A 17914-nucleotide genomic window follows, 5' to 3' on the forward strand; every position below is an offset into this window, starting at 1 on the left:
CCCTGCAGTTTCTGCAGGAAAAATTTAAGAACCTCTCACATATTTAGGAAAAATCTATATGGCTGAATTACGAGTACGGCGGCGAGGTAATTAGCAGTCATGTTCTAGGAAATTCGGGCTCTGTCGTAGCGATAAAACACGCGGCGAAAACTCTTGGGGAATCAACCAACCCTTGATATCCTCCTGGGCAACCCAAAAGAAGAACAAGAATTCGCTGAAATTTTCTTGTTTTGTTGACTAGCAAACTTATGTGTTTCTTCTTTTAAGCTTTGAGCGTAACGATTCTTCAGTTTTGTATGTTTATGCTGAAGTATTTTGTATCCTAGCTCGCAAGCTAGAAGCCCACCGATCTACAAGTCTTACATGGAGGAAGATGAGGAAGAAGCGGAAAGGCAGGGAAAGAAAGCTAGTGCTACAGATTAACACGAAACTGCTTTGTATTCCGGGAATATTAACATGACAGGCCGTCCAGACCACACAAAAAAAGAGAAAAAAAACTGGCTCTAAAACGATTTGTTTTTTACCTTTCTAGCCGCTTTGTTTACAATTCTGTGTTGTGATACATTCAAGCCGTTTATAATTCTGTGAGGTGGCACACATTATTACCCCGACAGAGAACGCTTTCGCAGCAGTGATTCCACTTGTTATCGTCGTTCATTAGCGCACAGTTGCATGGCTTGGCTACTTTCCTGCCTTTCTCGAAGTAAAAAAAACTATTAGAACAGAAGTGTTAAGGAAGAACTGTTTCTTCACTCGGGCGTCCAAAGGCCTTGAGAAAGAGAAAGACGAGAATTTTATTGCCACGTCGAGGATATCCTGCGCCGAAGTGCTGGTAATTACTCATGGAGACGAGGTGTCATCCCACCCCCCTGAACAAGATATCGCGCACGGAAACCTGCAGCTTCCCCTCTGCTCCCACAGATTATCTTTATTAATATTTTTTAGAAGATGGCGAAGAAAGTTCGAGTAATGCAATGCGTAAATCGCACCACGGTCCGGCCTCTCAAGTTCGAAGTTGCGTACAACCCTGAGAAGTTCTCCGAGATACGCTTCCTGCAACCCCGAGATGAGCCGCAACTTGAACTTCTTTCTTTTTTCGGCGCTTCAGCGAAGGCGATCGGTGGCACCATTCGGCCAAAACTCCTCCGACTCGGGACGACGAATCCAACCTACTTTTTTATATAAGTTTTTCCACTATTGCAGCTTAACGAACCACGATTCACCTCCCTCCCCTTCCTGACACACATCCCCTCTCACACCACTTTCCTTCCCCACCCCCGGGGCCTTCCTCCTCGGAGCGAAGGCCCTATTTAATCCCTGCCAATGATGAACGCTTTGCCCAGACGAAGACAAGTCCCCTTGTCGAAACGTTGGCTCAAGCAACCTGAGGTTTTCCCCTCCCTTGTTCATTTTGTGATCGCCAAGGACCATCTGCCACGCCCTCTCTCTACTGTTGGGCTACTTTTTTTCAGGCTGCTATGATTTCGCACAGTATCCATCCTTGTGCGTCGCTCAGCGAGCACGCCAATACGCACTAATGAGCCCACGTTTATTTTGCAAACACAGCTTGTAGCAAAGCGTCGCAGTCCCCGCTCTTGTAAAACTGTTCCATGGGCTAGTTGGTTCATGCTTGAAGATGCAATGAAAACGCACATGTATTCCACATTGGGCCGTTTTATTCATCGAAGTTTCCGCAGAAATCCCGCCATTTTGTGTGTTAAACTGATCGCCGTCTCAGGCTGTCAGTATCGAGTGGCTTGAGAAGAAACGAAGTCTATCTTCGGAGCCATCTTCAGGACACATCAGACGTGTAAGCAAAATACTGAAGTCCGAGTGGCGCTGGCCCCGTCCTTTTTGTCCTACTTTTGTCGCCGTGCGTCGCGTCGTTTTCATGACATCTTCCCCACTCTTATTTGTCTATTTCGTTGCCTGCTCTGCAACCCAGACGGTGACGTTCGTAGAGAAAGTTATCAGCCGATACCGCGTAGCGAGGTAACGATGCCAGTGTTCGCATGACAGGCGACTTGTTGAGGGGAAAATGTGGAGGGCAAAGCTTCGCCGTCACGCGGAAGAATACAGGGGCTCCCTTTTCTTGGGAGTCGAATTAAAACAAGCGGACCGCATCACCCGCGGTCTCGACTCAAGGCGGCATCTTCTCGGTACGAGCTCCCTTGGCGCGAAGGAGCGGCGCCGCAAGATTAGAAAGTTATTTCGCAAAACTTCGTCGCGCGCCGACGCTGGGGTGACGTTGCTGGCGTTGAATTTTTGGCCGAACGGCGCGTTGTTAGCGTGCGATACAAAAAAATGAATTACCGGAATGAAAAGAAAGGGAGGTCGATGAGTTTTTTTTCGGAAAATTACAAACTGACGAGCTGCGGTGGTTGCGTGATGGCGAATTCTTCGAGGTACGTTTTCGCTTCGCAGTCGGTGGAGGCCTTTCGAGCGCGTCCAGTGAACGTCCGCTTGTTTACTGCGAATCTTTCTTTTCTGTGGCGCTAGCTGAACAGAGGCTTCTCTTCTTTAAAAAAAATGGCGTCGGCGGCTTCAGTCACGCCCAAACACGGCCACGTTCAAGCGCTCACTAGTAAGCTGTACTTTGGCTGAGGGTAAAGTGGGCGTCGCAAATGCAGCACAGCCAACGCTGTCACTCCTTAGCCTGTCCCGACAGCCCATATTTTTTTTTTCAATGTTAATCCCCCATTTGCCAACAGGAATGCTGGCGTCACTTGTTAAAAGCTTACACAAGCACGGACGACGCTAGTGCAAGCATGGCTAGAAGTAGGTTGAGTTTCGATGAAGAAAGGAAGAGTGCTTCTGCCCGTCCCGAAAAAAAAAAATTGTTCCTGGCGGTATGCGAGCATAAAGCCATGAAACTACATCGGGAACACTTGCTCACGCTTTCTACGACACCAAACTTCGCCAAAAGAAAAAAAAAAAGGAACCATTCGGCTTGCACTGAGGCGAAGGAAACTACAACGCTAGCTGAACACCCAAACAATCTTTACGGCCTCCTCTGGCATCGCCTACGCGCAAGCCCCAGATGGATGGCACGATCCCACAACACCCACTTCTTACCGGACTTCACACCACTCTTGTAGGTCTGCAAAAGTAGTTTTGAGGCACGACATATTTCGACGCTGACGAAGGCGGCCGGAAACTCTGGAAAGGAATCACATCGCGGCTATTGCTGCCAAAGAACAGTAAATAAAGAAAATAAATATCTTCCGCGCAGTTGGTAAATGACTTGCCCTCCTGCAAGCGCGCGCACACACTCGAGTACAGCAGCAACGCAGTGCACTTTCGCTAGCACGGTGGCGGCGGTTCCTCTCCTGTGGAAGTGGAGAAGAACTGCGCGCTAGCTCAGTCGTAATTAACGAGTTTCGCTAACCTCGGTCGGCGGCGCACACGCTGCCACCTTTATCTCTTTTGTTTTTTTCTCTCTCTGTGGTGGTGAAAAGAGCGGGGAGCGTACCGCAAGAGCTCGAGGCCGGTAACTTGCGGCGGCCGTCTGAGTTGAATGGGAGGACGTTTTAATTCAGACGCACCCGCGGTGGCAGGAAATAACCGTCTGCTCATTCCGGCCTGCCCCTTCGCGTTTCCGGAGAAAAAAAAATGAGTTGCGATGACGTAGACCGCTGCTAGGCCTAGACGGTAGTTTCGTTTTTGTCTAACACTTTTGTTGCAGTGGGCAAGCAGGTGCGTCTAATTTTAACTTAAAGAATGTGCCTCGACCTTCGTGGGAGCGCACAGCGTGCACTGACCGGAGGAGCACGAATAATTATCCTGTCTTTTTTGAGAGGTCTCCTCTCTTCCGCGCGCGGACTCTTTATTCTACGAGTGTTATGTTGATTTATTAGCCATAGCGCTGGGCGCAAACATACTGTTGCCGAATGAAGCACCCTTGTACATTTCCATGAAGAAAGTAGCGTACAGAAGTGCCCGACACACGTAGCATACAGAACAGAGTGCCCGACACACGTGTAGGGCTAACAATAGTAGTGGCTGAGTGGCTTTGGAGTACGGCTCTAGCGAGAGTAAGACCGTTACCCTGCCTTCCTTTCCCCGTGAAACATTCGCATTTTCGCTTTCTTTTTTAGCTGAGCTCGGGATCGGAGGATGAAATCCCACGCGCGGTGGCTTCTTTTGTTTGGAGGCGAAATGAACAAAAAATCAAGAAACAAAAAAAGAATGCCCGCGTACTGAGAGATGTCAGCGCCCGTTAACAAATCCTAGGTGGTGGAAACTAATCTGACATTACGGCATCCCTCCCCACCCACGAGTAGGTTTGGCACGTTAAACATCCTATACCAAAATAATTTTTAAATTTCCCATTTCCCGGCCGCAACTGGAGCGATTTCTCACAAACACACGCAACCATGCGTGTGAGACGTCAGAGTTTGCACGCTTGTCGATATTCACTCTGCATTTGCACGCGGAGAAAATTTCGAGCTCGTTTTTGGTGATTACAGACCTACAATGATCCAAGCTGTCAATTACAGTAGCAACTTGTACCAATCAACGCGCGCGCGATAGATTTTGTAGCAGCATCCATGACGCCATAGGATGGCTTGCCGTGACGTCAAAGTTTGGTCGAAACCCAGTTCCGCTTTCAGTTTCCTGGTTTTTGATGCTTAGAAATTCTTCTACTCAGTATGCTGAAAAGGGTCTTTCTTTGCGTCGGTCAGAGGGGACTCTAAGCAATACAATGGGATTATAAAATCGAGATGTTAAAAAAAAAAAATCGGGTTGCCCTTTAAAAGACGTATTTCAGCCTTCTTCCTCCATCCTCCCTTCCATTTGCCCAGTGCAGCCTAGCCAACTGAAGCCCTGTTCTCCCTCTTTCGCCATCTCTCTCTCTCCCTCTGGACGCGTTAAAAGAGCAAGACGAGAACCCTTCCCGCGAAGCTCCGGCCGGGGTAGACATAAACAGGAAGACAGCGAGGGCGAGCTTCTCATTCCTCTCCCGCATTCTGGTGTGGGGTAGCCAAGGGGGCAGCGCACGCTCGTCCATTGCCTCGCCCGAGAGAGTGAAGCCGCGCAACCTGGCCGTCTACGGCGCAAGCCTTCCATGAAACGCTTCGAGACCGCAGCAGAAAGCGTTCTTGAGGTCGCAGTCGACCCGATGCAAGAGGCCGCACGCGACAGCCGCGTGATGCAGTGCACAGCGTTCGAGTGTCTTATCACCCCCGTGACTGGACTGCGGCCAATGGCTCCAAAACTTTCTTCGGTTGAGCCCGCGGATGTGCCGTTGCGGGGCTCGTTTAAGCAAGAGGCTGCAATACAGACAAGCTGCTACGGTCTGAGAAACCCATTCGCGGTTTGGAGCAGAGAATAAAAGCGTCCAGGCAAAGAGGAGAGGGTGCAAGCCGGGAGAGACGTCTAAAACGGGAAAGCCTTCCACCGCTACCTCGTGACAAATTCGGCCGTCGCCGCCACCGGAAAGTGTGCGCGGCGGCGTGCCGGCGCTGTTCCTTCCGCTGAATCGGTGTGTCGTCGGGAGGGAAACTCGGCGGCGACCTCGAGGAGTAGCAGCACCTTGTCAACGCGTCGACATCGTGGAAGACGGCGTTGGCGACGTCAAAAAGCCGGGCTGCAAGTGGTCGACCACTGCGCCCGCCACCTAGCCTGGCGCTATTTTCTCTCTCTAAGAATCCCCCCCGTTCTCTCTCTCTCGTGTCGTGCACGCCTCTGAAGTCATGTCCTGGGCCAGTGGTGGACGGCGATAGTGGGATCTTACCGCAGTGGTTGCAGTGCAGTATACCTGGCGAGCTATAAACTGCAGTCGCTTTTTTAGTACGTGATAGCCGAAAAATTTCGCAATCACCGCTTGGTAAGTAACAATGCTACCTGGATGCTACCTGGAAAAGGGCTTGGCAGTGGGAGGTGGAGGAAAAACTTGATTCGAGGCCAGTATGAGGGCACCGCGAAAAAGAACGCTTGCTCCGCTAAGGCCCGATGGTTACCCACCGACTCCAAATGAAGCCAAGCACTATAGGAGGAGGGGGAGGGAAATGAGAGAAGGTAATGGTGGCGTTACAGGTGCATACCTAGAATGCGTTCTGCGTCTGCCCAGATCTCTGTACAGTTGGGAGAGTGAGCTGTATCACGCCATCCCAATGCATTAGTAGGGTGAGAGGACCTCCTTGGTTGGTCTGAACTCTGCGGAGGATGTGTGCTTGTTTCATGTTGAGTGACGGGGTGGGAGCTATCTTGATAGATGCGAAACAGCTAGCGTTGTAGCGAAAAAAAATCAGGGGGAAAGCGGGAAATCTGAGAGCTTTGCTGATACATGAGAAAACGGGGGTGGGGGTGTCTAGCTGTGTCGCCTATGGCGCGCGTTTCGTATCGTGGACGGTTAGAATTTGCTTGTTTTCTTTATCGTCATCTTTCTTTTCTGGAGGGAAGAATATAATGTGGGGTAAATTCTGCCTGGCTAATGCGGGAAGCTAATTTATACTACGGTGACACAGCTGGACCTCGACCACGAATTCATCCTCTAATTTTCTTGTGACTTGCTTGCTGTGTAGCTCAGTGTGCAGCCGATAAGCAGGCTTACGACTAAGAAACAAGCATCGCAGTAGATTTAGTCACTAAAGGAATTCTTCTTGGCGAAAAGTTAATAGAAAATAAACATCAAGTTTACTGCTTGACGAAATCTTCACCTAAAGAAAAGCGAATCAGCAACCAATTTGCCAACGGTGCGATTAGGAAGATATATCTCCGATCATCCAATCAAAATAGAAAAGCTGAAGAGTGCATAATAGATGCAGAGCTATAATTCTTGAATATATGGTTTAATTTTGTATTAAAATGATCAAATCTAAAAATTAAAATCGAAGCGGGAGTGATGCGTTAGTAATCCATTAAAGTAGGTCAAGAGTTTTGTTTACATAAAGCAAGGCTTGCAATAGAAGCGTTCGAAATGCGAAGAACGTCTAAAGCGCTCACTGCAGGGAACCAAAAATAGAAATATAAACTTTAAAAAGGAAGCCTATCGTCAAACCTCCCTTCAGTAACCGACGCGCGCTAGAATCGCGCACATGACGGCTTATGCTTGCCGAGGCATTTCAGGCGTCCAGAATTCAGCCATTGAAATCTTTAAGGCCAGTTTTTGCAAAATTCCCCAGAGAGAAGTTCCGCGAGGATTCAAAACTCGAGTGAAAAGAGAAGGTGGAGGAAAGAGCGTGCGTCTAAGACTCAGAATGAGCGCGGAACAAGGTAAATAAAGCCGGCGCCCGCGGAAAAAGGATTAGGTTTTGCTGCATTATAGGCGTGTCATGCAGAAAAGCCACATTCAACGAGCGCCGCCGCGTGGAAGAAACCTGCCAGGGTCGAAATTTCTCTCCTCACGGCAAACCTAACGCGGACTTGAAGAACTTACAGCAAAAATTTAAAAAAAAAGTGAAAGAGGAAAAAGAGGGCGAGAACTTCGCGATATGGGGAGACGTTGTTAGGTGCGCGCAGCCGTATGGTAGGTCTGCATTATGCGACACCTCTGATCTCATATCACGTGGAAGATTGCTGCGGCACCTCAAACCTCCTGCGTATATGATTACATGGTTCCACAGTATATGGTTCTCGTTATTAGACGGTCGATTTGGCTACGGTATGAGGCAAAACACTGCTTTCGCTGCGTTGGCGACTTCAGAAAAGGTCGCGACTTGTAATGCGTGGGACCTCATCAGGCGGACGCCACCCAGCTGCGATGCGCTGCGTGCTTGTCGGTAAAGAAATGCACCTGGCGTGCTGAAATATAGGAGGAAGGAGCCGAAAGGGGGAAATGATATTGAGACGCTAACCAGGGAGCAATTCCAGTTGACTACCCTGCGGAGATGGGGCGGGGGGGGGGGGGGGGGGGGGGGGATATGTACTATGTACGAAAATGCAGAAGAGGGAAACGAGGGGCGAAGTAAAGACGATGGTGATCTAGGATGCGGCACACCCTCATTATCCGTCGCGGTGCAGAAGCGGCGTTCTATTTACCGACATTCTTAGTTCGCTTATCCTGTCTCCATTGAAGGTTTCGCGGCGCAGTACAGATTGAACTCCCAACGCTGAACTGATTTTCATCCATTTTTCTTTTCTGCAGCGGCAGCAGCACGTGTAAAGCACATCCCAATAAAGCGATATTACACGGGAAACTGCAGCTCTGATAATGTACATGGAAGTGTGCGGCCCGCCATCTGACGGCTGTTAACAAATAAGTTATCTTGCAGCACTTTTGTTTCATCCTGCTGTGCAAGTCTACCGTGCAACCGGTCATCTCTCCAAGGTCGTTGGGGTGCCCCTGTTCGCACAGGTAGCCATCTTCAAACGACATTAATAATCCGATATTGGGCGTGTCGCTACGGCTATAGTCTGCACTGCTGCCAATTTTGTGCAGTTCGTTCGTTCGCGAATAATATTTCATAACATGCTGAAGACTGACGTCTCGGCCACAGCCGAAGCCACAGCCAAGAATTGAAGATGTCGGACGAAAAGAAAATGTGCGTGACTACCAAATAACAGACAGCTGTGATAAGATTATATACACCAACACACAAACGATGTTGAGTAGTAGTCACTCAGTAGAGAGCATAATTACTAGCATTAATTACTAGAGCAGGATTACTACACAAAGAGCAAAAAGTGAGATATAGTGTGTGCGGGGCTGAAATAGGTGGATAAACATTTCCCCAGCTTAACCACGGCTGGCCATTCAAACCGCCGACCCCGGTAGGTCTTGCTCCGCATTGAAACAAAGAAATAACACTTGCTGATGTAAACAAGGCATTTAATTGTTACAGCAACAATAACGCCAGATAGCAACAAAACACGCTCAGATATCGAGGTCGTCCGACTCGCCAGGAAGGTTTCGCCCGCTCTAAGGCATGAGAGATACAATGAGGCTGTACGAAACGAGCTGGCGGGAAATGTTCCCTCGGAGTCTCGCCCTGCTGGCGGAGAGCGGAGCTCTGCACCGAAACGTCTGCACGCAACAAGTTCCCGAAGCCGCAGAGGAAGGGACACATCTCTACCAAGCTCGCAACAATTACGCCATCTGCTGGCGCTAGTGTGAGTGCGACGCTGGCACCATTCAACAATAAACGTAGCCAAAACGAAAAACACCCCGGGAAAACGAACCCTAAGGGCACGGAGCAGGTCGAGTCCCCGCACATGCGAGAAGATTATTGCGAATTGACTGAACACTGGTTCCTTGCTGAAGAGTGCCTTAAGCTTAAAGCAAAATTAATCGGCCCATTTTATGGGCTGATTTTTTAACCACCCGCTATACGGCTACTCCTTTAAACATTTATATGAAATAGCGTTGATTTCGAACGGCATCCCTACGGTACCGGATTCTCCCCCGAATTTTTATTTACGGGGCCGCAAAGAAAGCTGCTCTTCTCTATACAAAGTAACTCTGTCTAAAGTATCTTTTTCTTTTTTTCTTGGGCGGCAACATTAGCACACTTCTTGAATTTCCTCTTGTGCGCACAGCAAATCACCGCATGATATCTTTATGATGAGGAAACTGATGGAGCGGGCGATATTAGGATCGTCATTTCTCGCAAGCGATTTACTGCAATCTGACTATTCCCCCACTCGTGAAATGCTGGAACCGCCTGCTAAAATGGCCGGAAGCACAAGTTTCTTATATCGACTGAACAATCGATCGACGGTAGAACAATGGAGGCACTTGTACGAAAAAACAAAATAACCTCGACCAATAGGCATTGACAAATCCCCCAGAGGAAAAAAAATGGTTGAGTTGCAGAGTGTGGAACGAACAACAGCTTTCACACACAAAAGGCAAAAACAAGAAAACGAAACTTTTCCAGACACAGACAGGACCAAAGCCCTCCGAGCAAAGAGCGCAATGAAGATGGAGAGCTAAAGAGTGGAAACTAAGCGCAGAAGACAGCAATAGTCACAGGCAAGAAGCCGGGACAAGGAAAGGTTCAGAAGGAAAGTACAGGAAGCCCACTCGTCTTACTCCAGAAACAGAGGAGCTCCAGGAAGCAGACGAAAGAGTGGGAGGAGACAGAAAGGAGCAGATGACACCGGAAGAGCAGACAGCACGGAGCGAGATAGATAGAGGAAGAAACACAGATGAAGCAGACCACCAGAGAGCAAAAAAAAAAAAAAATTGAGAGAGAGAGAAGTCATCAAACTATGGTGTCCTTGTAATCGGGCTGGAAAGAGATTGGAGGCGTTTGCTAGCCCTCCGAGGACGCGCCCAGGCGAAACGAAAGGACGACGAACAAGTCACAGATCGAACGGCGACTGGGAAAAGGCGGTTGTTTTGCGCCAGCGCCACGAAGCGGTGTCTCGTGTCTGGAGGAGAGCTCGCGAGTTGAAGACATTGTCTCTCTCCTGCTCTGCCGTTTCGCCTCTTTATCTGGAGTCCTACCCCGACCCCGGGTCCCCAAGGCCGAACACTCCACTCCCGCTACACTGGGACAGGGGACCACGCGAGACCAGATGAGGGACGCAGAACTCTCGCGAGTGTAGCGCAAATAGTCTCCATCACGGAAGCAACTTGTCCGAGGAGCCTGGAGCAATCTTCGTCTGCGACTACCGTTCTCATCGGAAGCGTACACCGGCAAACCAAAGCATAATTAAGAAAGCAAACGGCGCAGCAGATCCTGGAACGTTAGAATGAAATATAATACGCGCTGCCTGTACTGCTTTGTCAATTCAATTATTCTTTTGCGACGGGATTGGGAACCTTGGGCACTGATTGGTCTCTCAGCAACAGTAAGTAGTTTTGTGATTCGTGTGAACAGAAAAAATGTATACAGAAAGAGAACTAGGCGCACAGATGAAGTGAACTAATCAACGTTGTTGATGACACGGGAGCTGATTGAAGACAATATCATCAATATATATGTCCAATTTAATCTACCTTATTGCGAAGGAAAATCAACCACTGCAACGACCTTACCGCCGTACTATTAACGACCCACCCACAAGCGAAGAAAAACTAACACCTTTATCCGACTCTGAATAGCTCTCCAACACGGAATTAAATGGTGGCTGTCGCGACAAGTCTAGTCGCAGGATGCATTATTACGCGAGAGCCAATCGCTGTGGTACGCGACAGAGCTGGAGTTTATAACCACGCACCGAGAATCACAACCATCTCTCTCGCTCAGTCGCGGCGGCCGAATTTCGGTGGAAGCGAAATGCGCAAACGCCCGTATGCCGAGATTTAGTTACTGGTTCAAGAACCACAGTCGGCTGACATTAACCCGGAGCCCTCCGCAACAGAACGGCTTCTACCCTGCGTGTTAGCATCGCCAGCAAGCATCGATCAGTTATCGTCTATCGAATTACACGTACGTTTGTTTTGCAACTCAAATAATATTATGTTTCAATAAGTTGAGTATTTTTTTAAAATCCTCGACCTTCCGAAAACTGCACCCCTTCTTGCGACATCCAGGTATGATTCGCCGGATTTACCGCGCAGTGTCTTTTTATACGGACAGCCTATCGCCATTCTGCGACAGGTTGCATTATCACCTGTGCGTAATGGAAAATCACGAGCTATACCCATACCGCAGTGCAGTGCTAACATCCTAAAACCTCGCGCCATTCTGCCCTGCCTTACAACAGCCGAAACGTTATGCACGGAATCGCGCTCACTTTGCTTCCATCTCCCAACTTCCTCCATTTCTAATCCATTTAACCGGTTGAGTGAGCTTTCAATGGAGCGCTGATATTTTGCCTGCTTCCAAAGCTCGCAAGCGAACGAAAACTTCGATGCAAGTTTCGCACGTAGATTACAAGCCACGCGCTATTTTATATTTTATGTAAGGAACGTTCCGGCTTCAAATAGTGGTCTTATCGAGCTAATGGACTTATTGTGCGCGCACTTTCAAGGTCAGCCCTCCTTTTAACAAAGGTCACAAACTTGTTCCGCGTATGTGCAGTGGGCCTCAAAAGTGCGATGCGCATATAGTCGCCAGCTTTCTTTTCCGTTCGGCCCATATCGTACTTAGTAACAGCACTGATTTCTACTTTTTTTGTTATTTTTCCGCTTCGACATTGTCATTTATGCAAGCGAATTACACGGTGCTTAGCAAAGAACAAAACGAAATAGGGTACAAAGGCGGAAAGAAATGGCGTGTATTTTTTCGCCTACGAAGCAGAAGCGTCCAGCATGACACGTCGAAACAAAGCAAGAACGTAGTTAGCAAGAAATTAAAGAAAAGAAAGTACAGAGGACGCAAGCTGCCGTTTACTGTGCACCAAGCATTCGTATTTTAGGCGGAAACGACAATGTCCATGCAGTCATTTAGCACCTTAACTACTCGGAAATTATTAGTGCGAGAGCATTCTATGGCTCTGTCGCTTCAGCAAAAAGTATCCGCCATTTTGTCCGCACGATTACGTCTTTCTCTTAATATAAATGTGTGAAAGTGTGATTGTGACAGATAGTGTGTGATAAATATTGCCGTCGGAAAAATTTGGTTGAGGAGGTATGATTGGTTGATTAATTAAACGCGAAAAAACGCAAAAAAATACACTTAGACGTCACAACAGCCACGGACGTCGATATAGTGCGTGGACGTTTTGCTTTCGCACAGCTCCAGTGCTGGTCGCCGCAGTGATTTCAAAGCTTTTTGAGGTCTCAGAAAAAAAAAAGATTTTTAGACCAGTTACACATGGCACGACTAATTTCCCAAATCGGTCGTAACCCACACAGCTCGTGGAGGACCCGTCTGGAAACATTTGTAAATTTTCTAACTTGTTTTTCTGCTTCAAAATCATGGCGCGCATTGCTAGGCGCGTAAACTGTTGCCACACCAAATTCAAGCAAGCCTTTGTCAAAAGAGAGCATAACTTCTACGTAAGAAGCGCCCGACACGCTGCAAAACGAAGTCTGGGTAACACGACAAAGGCGAGGAAGCAAGGTTCGTATTAATTTATCACAGAGCATTGTTTTACTGCATTCCCACATCACTGCTCGATAATGTAACTAGACAGAATTATTTTCAGAAAATTTACAAGCGCCTTTTGCTTCCGCAAACAAAGAGTGACTGAAGTCAGATATGAAGAAAGAATCTGAGGGGCATGGGGAGTCGATGAGGAGCAACAACATGCTACTGCAAAAAATGTATTGCAGGCAAGAAAATGATATCCTGTAAAGTAGAAATATCGTGAAAGATGTCACTATTGGCTGAATTTCACCGCGTGCACTTATTAGAGAACAATGTTCAAAACTCTGGAGAAAGACACGCAATTCACGCTGGATCTATTTGCGCCACTTAGTTGAGAGCAGGTTGTCGTGAAAGAATTGGTGCTTAATCTGTTTGCGCCACTTAATTGAGACTAGCTTGTCGTGAAAGCTATGATCAATGCTCGTGCTCAGCGAGATTATTGCAAGATCATAAGAGAATGAATTTCAACTACAAATTTCGTCTGAATTTTCACTTAGTGCCAGCTGTCAGCAGCTAAAAACGAAAGAGAAAAGAGCGGACAAAAAACACTGCTAACAAAATTTAACTTTATTTGGAGCCTTCACTGGAAGGCTCAATGGAGAAGTGAAAGCTTTCGACATCAAAAGTAGCGACTCAGGACTTTAAAGGAAATCCGCATGGGAACGGGAAAATAAAACTGAAGTGAGATAAAAGAAAGGGGTGGGGGGGGGGGGGGGGGGGGCAGTACACCAGACTGGAAGCAGGCCGGCCCAAAAAGCAATTTAATATCCCCGACTTTCACGAGCGGCTTAGCAAAGGTAATAAGCGGATTCACGCCGCGGGCTCGGGATCACTTCGAAGAGGGCCCAGAAAAAAAAAAGGGGGGGGGGGGGGGGGGGGGAAGCAACGCGAAATAGGAAACAGCGGCTGATTAGGGAACACGCACGGCCGAGCATAAGACGTGACGAAGAAGAGAGAGAGGGAATGCGTAAACGGATAAAACAGAGCGACGGGAACCCAGTTTCTTCTTTCTGACGCCTCCTCATAGAGAAATGTTGACGTCATTCGAAGATGAGCAGGAATATATTAATGAGAAAGCCTTTGTGACGTGACGCGTTTTGGGTAGGCCAAGTTAGGTTAGGTTAGGGTATGAATAAAGGAAAAGCGCGCTAAATGCTTCACTCTGGACGGATATTTATATCGTACAGCGTGGGTGAGTGATGACAGAAAGTGTGAAGACAGAATAGGCGTAGCCCAGTTCCGTTCGTGGTGTCCCAACTCCCCATGCGCCTGCAGGCTGCAGGCACTCGTGTGGCAATTGAGCTATAATTACAGCATTGTTGTTCAGCGCTTCTGCACAACGCCGACAAAAACGTCGCTTCTGAGATCGGCCAATAATGGAGCGCGCATATTAGGGTGCCTCGATGCCAGCACCGCCGTCGATGGTATCGATGCTGCGGAGCGAAAGCTTATTAAATGCGGCGCTTTCCTCGAGGTTTAAAATCCAGACCCCATGTTCTGTTGAAACATGATCTGGTGTGGATGAGAGATGTATCGTAAGTACAAGTGGAATGTTCTGCCGCATGGCACACGTGTGGAAAGTTTGAGCCTGAGCAAACTAATCTATGAAACCGTAGATCGTTGGTCCTCCAAATTATCTTCCGTACACAAATTACCTACTGGCCTTTCCATGTTCTATATTAAAGGCTGCATCGACGCACTTTTTGTCTGCGAAATTGTGTGCACTGTTTTCTCGCTTTTTGTGCTTAAAATACTGGCCGCACTTGAAATGAGTTGATATCAGTTAAATTAATCTACTTGAAATGAGTTGATATCAGAAACGCGCACGAAAAGCGTAACGCACAATAACTTCGCTGAAGCAGCGGAACACATCGCGCCACTCAAGGCGCACCTACCGCGGGTGTCGTCCACGGCAGCATACATTTTTTTCTTTCCGATTTCATAAAACTCAGGAAAGCCTTCCAAAAAGACGACCGTTTCGAGTGACGACTGGTGTGGCACATAGCCCGCTGGAACACTGCACATCTGCGACCCTTCCTTTTGTGCAGGCATCACCAGCTCACATTCGATTTTCCGACGTGTGTCACATGCATGACAACTTTTTCTCTTTTTTTTACGACATACGCTTGCAAAGCACCAGCACCTACCGCTGCAAGCACGAGCATACGTCTCCCGGAATAACGACTGGAGAGAACTGCGACTCTCGCATGCAGAGGAAGAGGAAGGAAAGCCGACTCACCAATGAGAGGTCTCTGCTTCTGGACAACCTGCTCTTCACTGCCTTCTGCAGGGTGCCTCCCGACGGTGCCTTCTCCAGGGTCCGGGTCCTGGGAAGAAGAGCGTGGATGTAACCTCCTTCAAAACGTCGAAACTTTTCGATGATGCGAATGTGAGGCATAAACTCTTGCATCTAGTTCTCCTGGGAATTTTTCTCCCCCCCCCCCCCCCCCCCCCTTTTTTTTTTATCCGAGTATATACGCTGTTCCGTCTGTGCGGGCGTTACATTTGATCTCTGGAAAACATGCAAACTCACTTCCGAAGTTCGCAACGGTGGCTGGCAGAAACTTTGGGAGCGGATACCTTGTCAATGTTCTTATATCCTATGACAGTATATCCGAACAAACAAACAAAAATGATTGCATCTGTTCTTGCTTTCTTTTTTTTTGAAGCGCCTTAAATTTATTTCACGCTGTTCGTGTTATTTACCTCCTCCTCAAACTGTAACCTGAATACAGCCCAAGCCAGTGACTGCTTGTGTATACAAGCGCGTGCAGTTATTGAATTTCCTAATACAACCGAAATTCCTACGCGTACGTTAAGAAACCCGGTTACATCGGGTCCGCAACGCAACAGTTACGTCTGTCGGCCTCTTCGGCACAATGTGCGCTATAGCATTCAGAGTTGTTGGCGCATTTTTTCACAAAATAACTCGACATGCCTCAAAGTGAAGTATGACATCATGCAGCTAGAGCTCCGCATGATCATTGGGTGGCAAACCTCCGGGTGCACCAAACTGCGCGCGCTCAAATATCATAGGTCCTAAAAACACACACAAACATTGCAAAAGTCAGAAAAAGCTTCTCGCCAGCTTTCAAGGCACTCAGCCCTTGAAAACTACGCTGCACGGCCGGAATACCGCAGTTTCATTTGAGGCCCTGCAGTGAGGCTCCATCCACGCTTTGATGCTTCTGCCTTCTTCTATTATTTCGCTTTTTAAAGTATTTCACTACTGCAGTAACTAATTCCCCACAGCAGTGGAACACAGCGCGCGTACCAGCCACGGCGCGGCCCCCATCCGCAGCCTCCGCCGGTTGTGATGCCCAGCGACAGAGCGCTACAGGTCTTCGCATCCAGCCAACGTGCACGGTTCATCCCTGCCCGACAATGCGCTGTCGCCGTATGCGACCGCGCACGCTGACACCCCGCTGCGCCCGACGAAGCGCACATCGATTCGCCGCGATCGAAACCTCGGGCCGGGCACGGGCCTCCCGAATGGGACGGCAGCGAACAGCGTCCTTCACTTTGCGCGTCCTTCCGCCGCGCACCTGTCTTGCTCGCCGCCCCTAGAGCCGCCGAGGCAACAGTCGCCAGGCGACGACGACTGCGTGGGCAGCTCCAGGTGCACCCGTTCTTCACCCTGCACACCCCTTCCCCATTCGCAACGCACTCGGCGCTAGGAGAAAGCGGGTGGTAACTTTCGGAGCAGTTGTTTGCACTCTCCCCTCCCAGCTCTGCTCTACTCTCCTAACGACGAACGACAACGCCCCACGGGTGCATCCGCCCACGCGGCCGGCAGCGTATCTCTATACGCTGTTCCTCCAACGTGTAGCTGGAGATCGATGTGTAAGCGGTTGGCGGTGACGCACTTCGCGGAAGCCTTCTGCGCAGAAACATGATCGCACTAAATGCTCATTAACCGCCGAATGTAAAGAGCCCAAAGATTGCGCTTTTGTTCAAACGTAGCACACCCCCGTTTGATTCTGGCCTGAAACGGCAAAGCGTGACCAGTACAGCATGCGGCATTTCGTTTCCCGGTTCGTACAGGAGCTGACGTAACCAAATAGTTAAAAATGTCCCCTCTACGGCTGCACCAGTTGAAATCCTGTCTTAAGATCTCGTAGAGGGGAATTGCTGTTGAAGAAGATTGTTGTAGGATTCTTGACGTCTTGCAGATTCGAATTGCTCAATCACATTGCAAGAGGACACTTCTGGAGAGGTTAACTTTTTATAACAATTAAAAGCACAAAGGAAGATACAAGCAAGGAGAAAACATATTTACACTTGACTGGCTCGCAGTTCGACGTGACGAAACCAGCCCTCGGTCCTGCCGAAACAGCGGGTTTTAAATCCTATGTCCCCGCCCTCGGTGGGAGAATAAGCAATCAGGTACTGTACAAACACCCACCCAATAACTTATTGGGGAAAGGAAAATACAACCAATGAATGATTGGGGAAAGAAGGTAGCCCCTCGCGACACCGTACACATATGTACATTTTCTACTATCACTGCTGCGAGCTTCGCGAACATTCACTTTCCCAACGTCCGGTTGACCCAAGTTCCAGGAAAGCCACTTCAATCCATCTGTTTCTCATCGTCGCTCCTCATGCCTGCAGCTAGCGTGACAATACGTCAAAGCACGCCGCTGCCGACATAGCACAAAAGCCACGCACTGTGACGCGGGTCAGCCTCGCCGTACACACATGCACACAGGATGCCACCTAACGACTCCGTCCATGAGGGGAGTTTGACGTCTCCCGTAATCCCCCGCCATTCGGCGCCCCCTCTTCTCCCGCTGAGTTGACTGACCCCTTTCTGTGCGGTTGTGCGGAGGGCCCAAGAAAAAGGACGTAATGGGCATTCCCATAACGCGACCGGATGCGGCAAACAAAATACGGCACCGCGAACTTCACTCAAATGTTCGTCGAAAGCAGACTAAATAAAAGTTGTGTGATGCCGCTGAGAAATAAAGCTAGCTCAGTAAACATCT

The 17914-nt window shown here is 48.7% G+C and overlaps 1 protein-coding gene across 1 annotated transcript in view; it reads right to left on the reverse strand.

The window, feature by feature from the left end:
- LOC149365066 (uncharacterized) overlaps positions 1–17914 on the reverse strand; it is a 618748-nt gene that overhangs the window by 278323 nt on the left and 322511 nt on the right. Inside the window, exon 6 of the mRNA XM_089568779.1 lies at positions 15166–15253. Within this exon, the coding sequence (XP_089424905.1) occupies positions 15166–15253 (88 nt within the window). The remainder of the gene's footprint in view (positions 1–15165; positions 15254–17914) is intronic.

Source organism: Amblyomma mixtum, chromosome 2 (genome assembly GCF_055824585.1).
Source record: "Amblyomma mixtum isolate Tamu chromosome 2, ASM5582458v1, whole genome shotgun sequence".
NCBI classification, from domain to species: domain Eukaryota; kingdom Metazoa; phylum Arthropoda; class Arachnida; order Ixodida; family Ixodidae; genus Amblyomma; species Amblyomma mixtum.